Raw genomic sequence first — 13,666 nt, 5'->3', positions numbered from 1 at the left:
CCCCACCTGATGTAGTTGGTTGAGTCAAAAGCCATGAAAATTGGAAGCAATGCTTGCACAGTCTGAAGATGTAAATCCCAATTTCCTTCCCTGTCACTTCTGATGAGGTTTTCCAAATGAGTCGCAAGTGTGATAAATGTGTCCCAATATTTGAAGGTTTCACTGCATTTTCCTGCTTCGTTTCTGAAGTCATCAAAAGCACAAAGTAGCTGCTGAGATGACGTTTTTGATCCTTCCAGAATGCTCACACTCTCATCAAATGACTTGTTAGCAACTGCTGCTTTGAATGCCACAACATTTTCTAGGTGCTCACTGTATTTTGTTGCATTGCCTTCCTGTTCAAAGAATTCCTTCCATTGCAGCCGACATAATGCTTCTTTTAGGAGCTGCATCCCCTTGAGTGACCTTGAGTAGTTTCTGGCTTCTAGTACCGAGTCAACAACATCGACACCAAACACACAACTTTCTACTAGAATATTCTCAGCCCCGCTTTCTTTCAGATATTTTCCTAAACAGCCTAATACAACCTTCGCCATATGAAATGAACCAAGACATATGATGATGTTGCTGAACTCATCTGGGCGAATAAGTTGTATTTCCCGCGCTATATGATAAACGCCTTCGTCGCATGTGACTGGTAGTACCAACTGATCAATGTTGCGCAGAACACCCTGGAGGTTTTTCATTGCGGTATAAACAGTGTCATACTGGGTAACAGGGTATGGTAGTATAGGTAGAAAAGCAATTCGTTTCCGACTGATTTCATCTGGAGAGCAAACCGAGTTTGTTGCACTCCAGGATGGCATTGTCTGGTTCTGAGGCCGGATTTTAACTGTGTACAACGGGTCAGCATCAAGATCTAGTCTGGCAAGTAACCATGCAACATCCTTTGCCCTTACAGCATCCAGTAAATCATTATTCACAGGAATTGGATCAGTGGCAACTTGGTAATTGGCTGGTAGATCTGGCTTTTTTGCAGGTTTGTAAAATTTCTGCAGTTCCTGGCACTTAAGATCTACCTTGAATGCCTTCTCACCATGTTGAATGGTTGTTTCTGAAACTTTTGGTTTGGCAGGTTGGAGTTCTCCATCCTCCTGGAACAACACGGTCACAGTATCATGGCTGCCTCCGATCCCTGATAACGTTGCTTCTTCGTGATCGAAGTTATCGAAGGCAGCCATGGTAAACTGTGATGGCACAAAATCACTGGGCAATGGAACTCCATCTTCGCAAGATTCAACAATGAATGAGGCCATACCAGTGTGATTACGCATCACTTCATGATAGCTTGTGCACAACCCAAATCGATTAAAGCTTGTGATTAGGGTAGCACTTTTACAAGTTTCATACACTGCCTGGCTATTCAGCATATGAAGCGGTGTTCTCCTTCTTCCATTGTGCAAGTTGTAAAACATGATTTGGAACAGTGCCAGCATTTGTCTGCATTTCGATGACGACACATCAGACTCTGCTTCGCTTGTCTCCTCTGCATTATCCCCCACACCTACTACCTTACATGAAGAAGCAAATGACTCGGCATCAAAATTATACAAAATGGAAAAGAAACTTAACAGCGGTTCAGGGATCTTTATACTCTCCCAAGCAGTTTTCAAGTCATTCATATCGCAAAACCGATCCTGAAGATCAAAGTCATACTCTAAAAGACACTGTCTTATGCTTTCTGCACACTGACGGATAGGGTCATTAGCGTGAATTGTCTCAGCCATATGCTGGACATTGACATCTTTGCCAAAAAACATCACAGACTTATTGGCCTCTTTAAGCACAGAGAATCTAATTCTATCTCCAAAGTGATTAAGTAAGAGTACATTTACTTCCTTGTTAGTTACTCTTTTACATGACGTAATTTCACGGTTCACACAGTCTCTTACAAAGCTTTGTTCATAACCAAAGCCTTGATTTATCCCAATCTCTATGTCCTTCACTACTTGTTCCCATGCTTGTTGCTTGTGAGTCGCAGGTTTTTCTGTTTGTCCTTTCTCAAATATACGCTCATAGTTCAGCAAATAACTTTTAATACACAAATTGTGGCAATATAAGTCGGCACCAAATACTGCACTAACACTTTGTATGTCACAAGTGCGAGTGTAAACATCATCCTGAAAGCTTACGGTTGCCTCCAAGAATTTACTGGCCCTGTCACACTCTGATATGCGGTATTTCTGATGCACCCCATGGTGCTTCTTGTATCCACAGATGACACATGATAACTCCCTCATGTCCGGTACATTGGAAGGTCCAGGTCTCGGCGAGATGCTTGAGCGAGAGCGGCGTGATGATGCCTCACGACTGACTTCTTCACTGCCACTAGAAGTGGAGGCGGAAGCTTTACTGATATTTTCCAACGATTTTTTGTGAGTGTAAGCTTTGTAACACAGATTGTCCATATGATAGACAAATTCTTCATCTTCAAGGGTGCGAAGTCTTTTGGCAACATGGTCATTTCGTTCTGCAGCAGCCTCACGTATTCGTTTCCGCCCATGTTCAGTGCTTGTGGGGTTTTTTTCTTTCGAAGATTGGCAAATGATGCATTTATCAAGATCGAGGTATTCACTGTCTCCAGCTCCACCAACCAAGCTGACACCTGTGTTCTGCATCTCATCTGAAACAAACCAGAAGGGCATTCCATGAACATGGGTGATGGCAGCATTATTGTAAGTCATAACACACCTGAAAGGCATACATAATCTGACATCTTGGCAGGATAAATCAACTTTCAGCCCTCTGAAAGCTGTCTGGTGATAAACATGCTTTTGGGATAATGAAGATCGGACAGACGTTTAGTTAGTCTTGCGTTGGGCAGGCGGCGTTACTGCTCGACCATTTGCGAGCCTGCTTACATTCCTGTACTTGATGGGGTATGCATGTGTGCACTGGTGTGTAGTGAAGGCTGATTATACTACTGATTTTGTTTCAGCCTTTCTGTAGATAAAAACACCTAGTGCGTTAAAACATGAGAACTGTCTGTCAAATTGAAGATTGTAATGTTGATTCAATTTTTACTTTCACTTTCACCCATGAGGAAATGCACTTGTACAGTGCTGCCACCAAGCTGTCAATACTAGAATCGGTGGTAGTGCCCTCTAACAGAACCATGTGGAACTACTCTATTGTGGGAATCGAAAGAAGCCTCAAATGACTGGAGATAATGAGAACTGACTAGAAATAGAGGACTCAACCTCTGCCCATTTTAAAACAACTGAAATAAAAGGGTTAAATGGTTCATCGTTGTCAGAAATAGCAAGAAGTCATTTCCTCTGGGTCTTCTGCTGATATGTAAAGTAATAATCTAAAAGAGGTTTACAAAACAATCACCAACCTGTATGGTATGAATAATGTACACTTAGACGATGGAAAAACTGGAATTTCTGACATGTCTGAAATAGCACCATTTATCAAAGTTGATGTTTACGTTACAAAAGGGTTAATTCTTATACAATGCATATCATGTGATAGAGATATGTCTTGGCAACCTCTGACAGCCAGCAAACATTCTCAAGTAGTACAGGCAGCCTGTAACTCACATTTTTCTTCCGGTGGGTCAGATTTTAAGCAACCCCCGATTTCCATGACCTTTTGACCTCTGGACAGCAAATTTGCATAATAATCAGATAATTACATATTGTCACATGTAGAGTGAATAAAAACAAATATTTTGAATGGTAGTTTGCAGTTATATCATGTATGGTTGTGGCGTTATAAGCATTTTAGTTTCCCCTACCCCAAATGTTTGGTCGCCTCATGAACGCAAAAGCTTGATATTGTGACGTCATTTTCTCAAATCCGACCAGGCTCCCAGATGTCCACCCTCACTTTTTTGATGTCCCACATGGTCTACTTCAATAATATGAAGAGAAACTTAGGGCACATAAAAGTCACACAGAAACCACCCCAGCCCATGGACTAAGAGGGGTGACACAATCGCCCTACAGTAATTTGCTGGTCTAAATAAATGACCTTTCGAATCTTCTGGAAAATCTTCCGCTCCTTTTTGCAGGTGACTGCACATTATTATGCCGTTCAGTACTCCAATCCCATTGACAAAAATACAGCAGCTTCCTCAATCTGCATTGATCTGGAATTGACTAGACATTGACCTGATAAAGGAACGCGTCTTCCAAATCTTGACAAACCTCAGTCTCATGCTGTCGCTCCAGCAAGAACATCAAACAATCCCACGTATCACTTCACAAATCACAATCCCACTTCCATGGTCAGCCACTGGAATAGCTTCAATCATTTGAACTTCTAGGCCTCACTGACCTCTTTTGGGCTGACCATATTGTAAATCTCACTTCCAAAGCCAGACACAGACTGGGCAACCTTTGTTATTTCAATTCTTTCCATGAAAAATCCAGTTCTATATCTTTGAGGCACTTTTCCCGAGCTCAATTGAGTATTACTATTCCCTTTGGACTGGCACTCCAGCATCTCATGTGTCTCTCCTGGTTTGTGTGGAATGTGAAGCTGTCAACATTATTGGCATTTTGCGCAATTAGGCCAAAGCAAAACGTGTGTTGCTTTCACATTGCAGGCAGGTGTGTGGTCTCTGTTTTTTTTAGCACCTCACCTCCAGTTGAGCTCCCTCTGCTCCCTCAGCCCTCTGATTCTCTCCAGCAACTCCTTGAGGAACAACTCCTTGATGTAGAGGAGATGTGCACAAACTGCCGAAATCTCGGCTCTCTGCTCACCTTCACTCTTTCATTCCTCTTTTCTCCCGCCTGTGGAACAAACTCCCACACTCCCTTCAATCCCTCTCCTCCCTCCAGGTCTTTAAAACAGCTGTTCACCACCATCTCTTATCTTCCCCCATCCATAACCTTAGAGGCTTCAGGCAAGCAGGGAACTCCCATCTCATGTCGTCATCCCCCATCCCTACCTGCAACCTTATCTACTCCCATCACCCCTGCCAAGCCCAACTAAAATCTTTTACTTGCAGGTTGCTGCAGTATACCTTCCTTTGTTCTCCTCTTTTCTGTTCATTCATTCCATTGTGTATTGTGCCCAACTGTTGCCTCACTGTCAGTTATCTGCCTTTTTACCCTCTGCCACCTCACTCTTCCAAGAGCCTTGATCCTTTATAATAAAAAAAGAGTTCATTTTGCAATTTTTATTTTGTTAATTATGAATGAAACAGGACAATTTTTGGAAACATTTTTGTTAGGTATTCCACACATAAATTTCTCATGTCGTGAAACTAATCTAGAAACAAAATATAAATCAGAATAAGTAATGAAAACGAAAACATTCACCCACCCACATGTTTAAGTATGATTGTATCTTCTTCATATTGAACAAAAGAGTGTGAATTGTAATTTTAGAGCAACTTCCGTCAAGGTAACTATATCAACTCTATTATTTTCTGCTTTGTGCCAAAAACCTGTATTCTGTTTAAACTGAATTGATGAGAATCGACCTTCTCCTCCTCCACCCGACGAAGAGATACATAAGTCATGTATATCATGGATCGTCATTAATGGATTGTATAGATGCTGGTGATCCGCAAGGTGCCATTAAACCAAACAACCAATCGTCTAACAATCATGTTACTAATTAATGTTGACGAAAATGGGGAGGCAAAATTGTTTATAAACTGCAAATGAAATGAGTCAAAATATTCCTTCAATTTCCCCCTTTATAACTCTGTGTTTCCATGTTTGTCTTTGTCTGTAGATGAACCTGTCCACCACAGGAGCTTTTTGTGGAGTTGATGTCGTATTAAATGTGATCCAGTGGAGCCGGCCTTTCATCACTTGTCTGATCCTGCAGACCTGCTCCACCCTGCACTGGCATTCACTGCAGGCCATCAGTGAGTGCATGGCATGAGCGTGCTCGTTTTCGCAATCCCTGTGATTTCACCCCCGCTGCCCCTCTTCAGTGCCCTCATGTTCTTTCTTCATTTTCAAATTGTCATGGTAAATTCCTAAAAAAAAAATCAGACCAAGGGGGAAATAAATTAGAGTGGTAATCAGTTAGAAAATTTATATTGTGCCTTATAAACACTTAAACGTTTTTATAAATATTTTCCAATCTATATATAATGGAGGAAAAGTATGTACAGGGTCCGGCTAGGAGGTGTGACGATTTTCAGAAAACTCGTACACAGTTATTTTTAGTCGAATTTCAATTTTTTTTTTTTTTAAAGACTACATTTATAATGCCATTTAATACACTGTAACAAAGACATTTTAAAAATGTAATTCATGTTTGAATTGGGTATAACAATGCAAGTGGGGGGTCTAGCGCATGCGTGATGGCTGTTGGTTACTCGTTGTTAGGCGCCATTTCGGTAGCCATGGAGCTGTGGACGATTGAACATCGCGTCTTTGTTGTTGAGACGTTTATTCAAACGGGTAGTTCGGTGGTGCTTAACACAGCGCAGATTTCGTACTCACTTCAATGTTGGTCGACGTGGCGCCGTTCCGTCTCGAAACACAATATTGAAGTGGGTAAAAAACTTCAGGGCAACTGGATCTGTGAGGCCGGGAGCAGCTCGGGGAGGTGATCGAACCGTTAGGACCCCGGAAAACATCGAAAGGGTTCGACAAGCTGTGGAGGCCAGCCCTCATCGGTCAGCGGTACGGCACGCTCGCGCTCTACGGATGTCAGACAGATCAGTTCGTCGCACTTGGACCTTCATTATCACGCGTACAAAATCATGGTGGTTCAAGAACTGCAGCAGAATGATTTCGTACGGCGGTTTACGTTCGCAGAAAGAATGCTGGAACTGCTGAGGGATGCTGCTGTGCTGAGACATGCTGGAAATTTTCCGCGCGTCTGCAAGAATGCTTGGACAAGAACGGCCGCCATTTAGATGATGTCATTTCTCAAACATGAATTACATTTTTAAAATGTCTTTGTTACAGTGTATTACATGGCATTATGTATTTACTCTTTTAAAAAAAAAAAATTGAAATTCGACTAAAAATAACTGTGTACGAGTTTTCTGAAAATCGTCACACCTCCCTGACGGACCCTGTATGTATGTTGTATGTTTCATTTACTCCTCTGAGAGGATTTGACCTTGGAGGCTGAAACTTCCAGGGGTTACTTAGGACACCGTGAGGGTGTGTTTCCTGAAGTTTCGTTTGATTCCATTAAGTTTTGAAGAAAAAAAAATTCCACCCATCTTGGGATTTTCTTTCTTTAGAGGGAGGGGCGGAGTGAAATATGGAATTATCCGAGCTGTACAGGGTGGCGCAAAAGTAACCACCTGATTTATTTTGCTGATAACTTTTGGGAAATTAAATAAAAACACAAAGTATGAATGACAAACAATTCTTTCATTCATTAAGATTTTATTACATTAGACATGAAAAATTACGTCCTGTAAATGACCACCTGCTTCGCATTCACAAATCCGAGCTCTTTCGACGGTTTTTTTTACATCACCCACGTCAAAACTCCTGGTGATAAATCGCTGACTTCTTGGACAATGTTGTGGTTTTTTTTAGCTCCAACAGAGTGGATGCATTATTTACATACACATGTTCTTTGATATAGCCCCACAAAAAGTAGTCTGCTGGCGATAAACATGAAACTCCTGCACTAAGATTCGTTGCAGCGATCGTCGTGAAATACCCAATTGAGCAGAGCGTCTTCTCGTCGAAGTTTCCGGGTTCTTTCTCATTTAAGCTCTCTCTCTCTCTTACTCGCTCAATTGAAGTCGGGGATCGGCTGGTTCAAGGTCTGCCAAGTTCGCCTTGAATCAGCTGTCGTTCCTGATTGCCGAAATCGGGAAATCAAGACCCGAATACACTGTGGATTTGGAGCCTTTTGCGTTGCAAAAACTCGCTGAAATTCTCTCTGAGTTGAAATTATTGAACAATTATTTTTGAAATAAAATTCAACTATTGCTGAACGTTGCTGAGGTGCATACCAGCTCATTTATTAACTTCAAGGGTTTCACTTTATATCTGCAATAAAGAGAAAAATAATTAAAATTACAGTATACTACTGTGTTCAAAAAGTATCCGACCTTTATTTTTCGTGCGTAAAAAAGAAGAAGCTAGGGAGGCGTTGATTGGTGCACGTATGTAGGCGATCCTAATGCGCACGCGATAATTTTTTCCCACCTGCAGAAGCTGTCATTCGACGGCAGACCGCCGATGAGTGAGGACATGTAAGTGAGCGCCGTCGGATTTTCGTTTTTGACAAAATGACGGAAAAACTTGAACAACGCCACTGCATCAAATTTTGTGTAAAGCTTGGCGATTCCCAAGTGGAAACGATCCGCAAGATTCAACACCGTTCATTCCATTATGAAGGAGGATTTGGGCTTCAGGAGAATCTCAGCGAAGTTCGTACAAAAGCTGCTAACGATTGAGCAGAAGCAACTCCGTTTGGAGATCGCACAGGACATGCTGGAGACTGTGAACAGCGATCCCAGCTTCCTCAACACAGTGATCACTGGCGATGAGTCCTGGGTTTATGGGTACGACCCAGAAACCAAGTTGCAACTGATGCAAGTTTGATGAAACACAAAATTTGATGCAGTAGCGTTGTTCAAGTTTTTCCGTCATTTTATCAAAAACGAAAATCCGATGGCGCTCACTTACATGTCCTCACTCATCGGCGGTCTGCCATCGAATGACAGCTTCTGCAGGTGGGAAAACATTCTCGCGTGCGCATTAGGATCGCCTACATACGTGCACCAATCAACGCCTCCCTAGCTTCTTCTTTTTTACGCACGAAAAATAAAGGTCGGATACTTTTTGAACACACTACGTATAACACAAAATACAGCTATTTCAAATCAGGTGGTTACTTTTGTGCCACCCTGTATAACCACGATGTATTTTATATGCACATAAGCTGTATGCATGCGTTTGCTTCATGTACTGTACGTAACCTGGGTTTTTCTTTCTTTTTCGGGAGCCATCGAGGCAGCGCTCTGTTGCCTATGCGCCGCCCAAATAAAGGGATGTGTCAGGAGAACGGGATGCCACACTGTAGGGCGGGTCCTCTATGTGCTGTTAATAATCATAAAGATAAATCACATGACACCCCCCTGGCAGCTCTTGTTGGGAGCATGTGTTTCTCGTATATAGAATGCACTATCATCAGAGACTTGTGTTGTTTGCTTGTACAGTCATACCCCGGTTTGCGCGCAGGATCGGTCCTGCGAGATTTGCTCAATAGCAATTTTGCGCAGAACGGGCTCAAACTATTGTGTTAATGAGGATACTTCAATCGGACGCGCTAATTCTGGGGTGCACGTGCTACCTCCGGGGACATAAGAATGATATATATTAACTGTAATAGACTCAAATAATTAATGAACACCATGAAATAAATTAATATTAGGACTTAGTAATAATTTTTTAATAATTTTGTACATTTACAGATGATTTACCAATGAGGTGCTAACGTTTTGCCCAATGAATGCCTTCGCTTCTTAGACACGTGGGTAGGTGAGAAGGGGCCCGGGGACAGGATTGCACCTGCTCCCAGAGTCCCTGATAATTTCCCCGGTCCTGACACATTGTCCCCTGACGGGACAAAGTGAATTACTTTGTGCAACACACCCATGGGGCGCAGGTGATAGGTAAAGCCAACCGGAAAACAGCCAGGAACCCTTCCCTGGGGAAACGGCCTGGGGTCCATGTAATACTCCCTTTAACTTCAAGTTAAAGGTTCCCCAAGGAAGTGTGCTGGGCCCTGTGCTTTTTCTGGTCTTTATCAATGATCTCTCCGACTCTCTGGAAAATCCTCTCTATCTCTTTGCTGATGACTCCACTCTCTGCCGCTCCATTCCTCTTCCCTCAGATTGGCAGTCTGCAGCCTCCTCACTCTCTGAAGACCTGGACAAAATCACAGACTGGTCAAACAAGTGGAACATGTCTTTCAATCCTGACAAATCTCACTCTCTTACTATGTCTCTCCGAAAAGATCGACTGGACAACCCTCCCATCTACTTTCTCAACAATCCTCTCCAAGAAGTTCTGTCGCTCAAGCTTTTGGGTCTCACTATCTGCCATGATCTTTCTTGGGAAAACCACATTTCCAAGCTGGCCTCCAAAGCCAGTCGCCGACTGGGCATCCTCCGTCGTGCGAAGTCCTTCCTCGGCACACCTGAGCTCCTCACCACATACAAGGCTTTCATCCGCAGCTCAATGGAATACTGTTCTCCCCTATGGGCTGGTGCTCCTGCCTCACACCTGGCTCGGCTTCACGCTGTTGAATCCAAGGCTTTCAAAATCATTGGAATCTCCCGCGATGAAGCTATCTCTGAGGGCCTTTCACTCACTCACCGCAGGCAGGTAGGTGGTCTTTCTGTCTTCTACCGACTCCTCTCCGGCCTTGCTCCCCCAGCTCTCTCTGTGCTCTGTCCCCCAAATATTCCTACAGGTCGCACAAGATCTGCCAGCCACCCTCTGATGGTTAAACTGCCGAAATCTCGGCTCTCTGCTCACCTTCACTCTTTCATTCCTCTTTTCTCCCGCCTGTGGAACAAACTCCCACACTCCCTTCAATCCCTCTCCTCCCTCCAGGTCTTTAAAACAGCTGTTCACCACCATCTCTTATCTTCCCCCATCCATAACCTTGATCTTTTCTACCCCCACTAATTCACCCCAGATCCACCTTGTTTGAAATTCCAACTTCTTTCCTGGAAATCCTGGCAGTGTCCATATGTTTATACCTCTCCCACCCCCCCCCCCCTTCACATGCCTCCCCCCCAAAGCCCTCTCCCTCCCACAGATCTCTTGATGTCTCCATGTCTCTCGGTCCCTGCTCTCAAATGTTGTGTTTGTGTCCTTCCCCCTCTCTCCCCATCTTGTCTACCGCTCCCGATGTTATTTGTTTTATGTGTCTGTTTGTCTTTTTGTGTGATTAATGTTCGCTCTTTCACGAGCCTCGATCTTGTATACAAAAAAAAAAAAACAAAAAAAAAAAAAGTGTCATGTCGGAGTGTAAAGGTTACAGAGTGTTAATGTTTGTGAAGGAGTGTAATGCAGTCTTTTGATACCATGAAGCCAGAGGCATGTCGCTCTTCCTTGGTAATTAACGTACGAGAAGGCATCCTCTTCTAAAACATCCCTGTTTCGTGCACATTAAAAACTATCTGTGGAGGGTACACATCCACATGGACTTTAAACTTAGAGGGACTTCATCATATAAATTGCTCTTTCACTTCATCATATAAACTCAGGCCTCATCCCTCGCCTTTATGATCTTCCACTTCATCATATAAACTCAGGCCTTACTCCTCACCTTGATGCTCTTTCACTTCATCATATAAACTCAGGCCTCATCCCTCGCCTTTATGATCTTTCACTTCATCATATAAACTCAGGCCTTACTCCTCACCTTGATGCTCTTTCACTTCATCATATAAACCCAGCACCTTATCCCTCACCTTCATGCTCTGTCACTTCATCATATAAACTCAGCACCTTATCCCTTTCCTACCTGCTTTTTCACTTCATCATATAAACTCAGCACCTTATCCCTCACCTTCATGCTCTGTCACTTCATCATATAAACTCAGCACCTTATCCCTTTCCTACCTGCTTTTTCACTTCATCATATAAACTCAGCACCTTATCTCTCACCTTCATGCTCTGTCACTTCATCATCTAAGCCTTAGCCATAATTACTGCCTGGTTTAAAGGCAGAACGTGCTGATTCATATCCTCAATTGAAGAGGATAAAAGTCTCTCCATCTTCACCATTATACTGTTCCAAGATGTCATTAATTTCGTAACAACTACGGGAGTCGTGGACTGACTTGATGCTTTATTTTGTTTCTTTGTTGTTTGCAATTGGCCTTATAGATGACTTCCATAAACCAAATTTACACCCAGCAGTACCAGCACAAACACCCGACTCCATTCGCCTTAACACTTTAAATTTCAGCATTTTTTTTTTTTTTTTTGCATATAAGATCGAGGCTCGTGTAAGAGCTAACATTAATCACACACAAAAAAAAACGGACACACAAAACATACAATAAAGGGAGTGGAAGACAAGATGGGGAAAGAGAGGAAAGCACACAAGTACAACAGCAGCGAACAGGGACATCGGCAGATCTGTGGGAGGGAGAGGGCTTGGGGGGAGGAGGTATGGGAAGGAGGGTGGAAGGGGGGGGGGGGGGTGGGAGAGGTATAAAACACATGGACACTGCTAGGACTTCCAGGAAAGAAGTTGGTATTTCAAAAAAGTGTATCTGGGGTGAATTAACGGGGGTAGAAAAGATCAAGGTTTTGGATGGGGGAAGATAAGAAATGGTGGTGAACAGCTGTTTTAAAGACCTGGAGAGAGGAGTGGGATTGAAAGGAGTGGGGGAGTTTGTTCCAGAGGCGGGAGAAAAGAGGAATGAAAGAGTGAAGGTGAATAGAGAGTCTTGATTTTGTCAATTTCACCAGAAGAGGGTTGCTGGCAGATGTTGTGCGACCTGTAGGAATATTTGGGGGACAGAGAACAGATAGAGCTGGGGGAGCTTGGCCGGATAGGAGTCGGTAGAAGATAGAAAGACCACCTACCTGCCTATGGTGAGTGAGTGAAAGGCCTTCACAATCAGTTTCATCGCGGGAGATTCCAATGATTCTGAAAGCTTTGGTTTCAACAGCGTGAAGCCGAGCTAGGTGTGAGGCAGAAGCACCAGCCCAGAGGGGAGAGCAGTATTCCATTGAGCTGCGAATGAAAACCTTGTATGTGGTGAGGAGCTCAGGTGTGCCAAGGAAGGACTTCGCACGACGGAGGATGCCCAGTCGGCGACTGGCTTTGGAGGCCAGCTTGGAAATGTGGTTTTCCCAGGAAAGATCATGGCAGATAGTGAGACCCAAAAGCTTGAGTGACAGAACTTCTTGGAGAGGATTGTTGAGAAAGTAGATGGGAGGGTTGTCCAGTTGGTCTTTTCGGTGAGCCATAGTAAGAGTGTGAGATTTGTCAGGATTGAAAGACATGTTGCACTTGTTTGACCAGTCTCTGATTTTGTCCAGGTCTGCAGAGAGGGAGGAGGCTGCAGACTGCCGATCTGAGGGATGAGGAATGGATCGGCAGAGAGTGGAGTCATCAGCAAAGAGATCGAGAGGATTTTCCAGAGAGTTGGAGAGATCATTGCTGAAGGCCAGAAAAAGCATAGGGCGCAGAACACTGTTTTGGGGAACTCCAGCCTGAACAGGAAGGGGAGATGAGAGAAATCCATTCAGGGCCACATGTTGACTACGACCAGAGAGGAAGTCCGCAAGCCATGCGTGGATATTTCCATGGATACCATAGGAGGAGAGGAGAGTTTGGCGAGCAGTGCGGGGTGCCAGACCGTATCGAAGACATGTGATGTGTCAAAGGAGACAGCTCTGATTTCCTGTTTGGCATTGAGGACCTCCATCCATTGTTGAGACAGCAGAAGCAGCATGTTCAGAGTCGAGTGACCTGGTTTGGAACCAAATTGATGATCAGATCAAGGCATTGGAGAAGAGGAAGGATTTGATATCCAAAGCAATGATGGATTCCATGACTTTGCTGATAATTGGGAGCAGGCTGATTGGTCTGTAGTTGCAAGGATCTGTTTTTGCACCTTTATTGTGTAAAGCGGTAATGTTGGCTGATTTCCAAACTGATGGCAGATGACCTTGAGCAAAAGAGAGGGTGAAGAGAACAGAGAGAGGATGAGATAGAGCGGCAGAGGAGGATTTTAGGA

At 43.6% G+C, this 13,666-nt stretch overlaps 1 protein-coding gene across 1 annotated transcript in view; it reads right to left on the bottom strand.

Annotated features, from left to right (window-relative positions):
* Nucleotides 1-5,116: 5,116 nt before the first annotated feature.
* The window catches only part of LOC137437010 (leucine-rich repeat-containing protein 17), a 41,798-nt gene continuing 33,248 nt past the window's right edge, over nucleotides 5,117-13,666 (bottom strand). The window contains exon 5 of the mRNA XM_068131308.2: nucleotides 5,117-5,944. Coding sequence (XP_067987409.2) covers nucleotides 5,932-5,944 — 13 coding nt within the window. The 3' untranslated portion in view covers nucleotides 5,117-5,931. The remainder of the gene's footprint in view (nucleotides 5,945-13,666) is intronic.

This window comes from Myxine glutinosa, chromosome 11 (genome assembly GCF_964187855.1).
Source record: "Myxine glutinosa chromosome 11, kmMyxGlut1.1, whole genome shotgun sequence".
In the NCBI taxonomy this organism is placed as follows: domain Eukaryota; kingdom Metazoa; phylum Chordata; class Myxini; order Myxiniformes; family Myxinidae; genus Myxine; species Myxine glutinosa.
The sequence above is the reverse complement of the archived record's forward strand: the minus strand, read 5'-3'. Positions and strand labels throughout refer to the sequence as shown.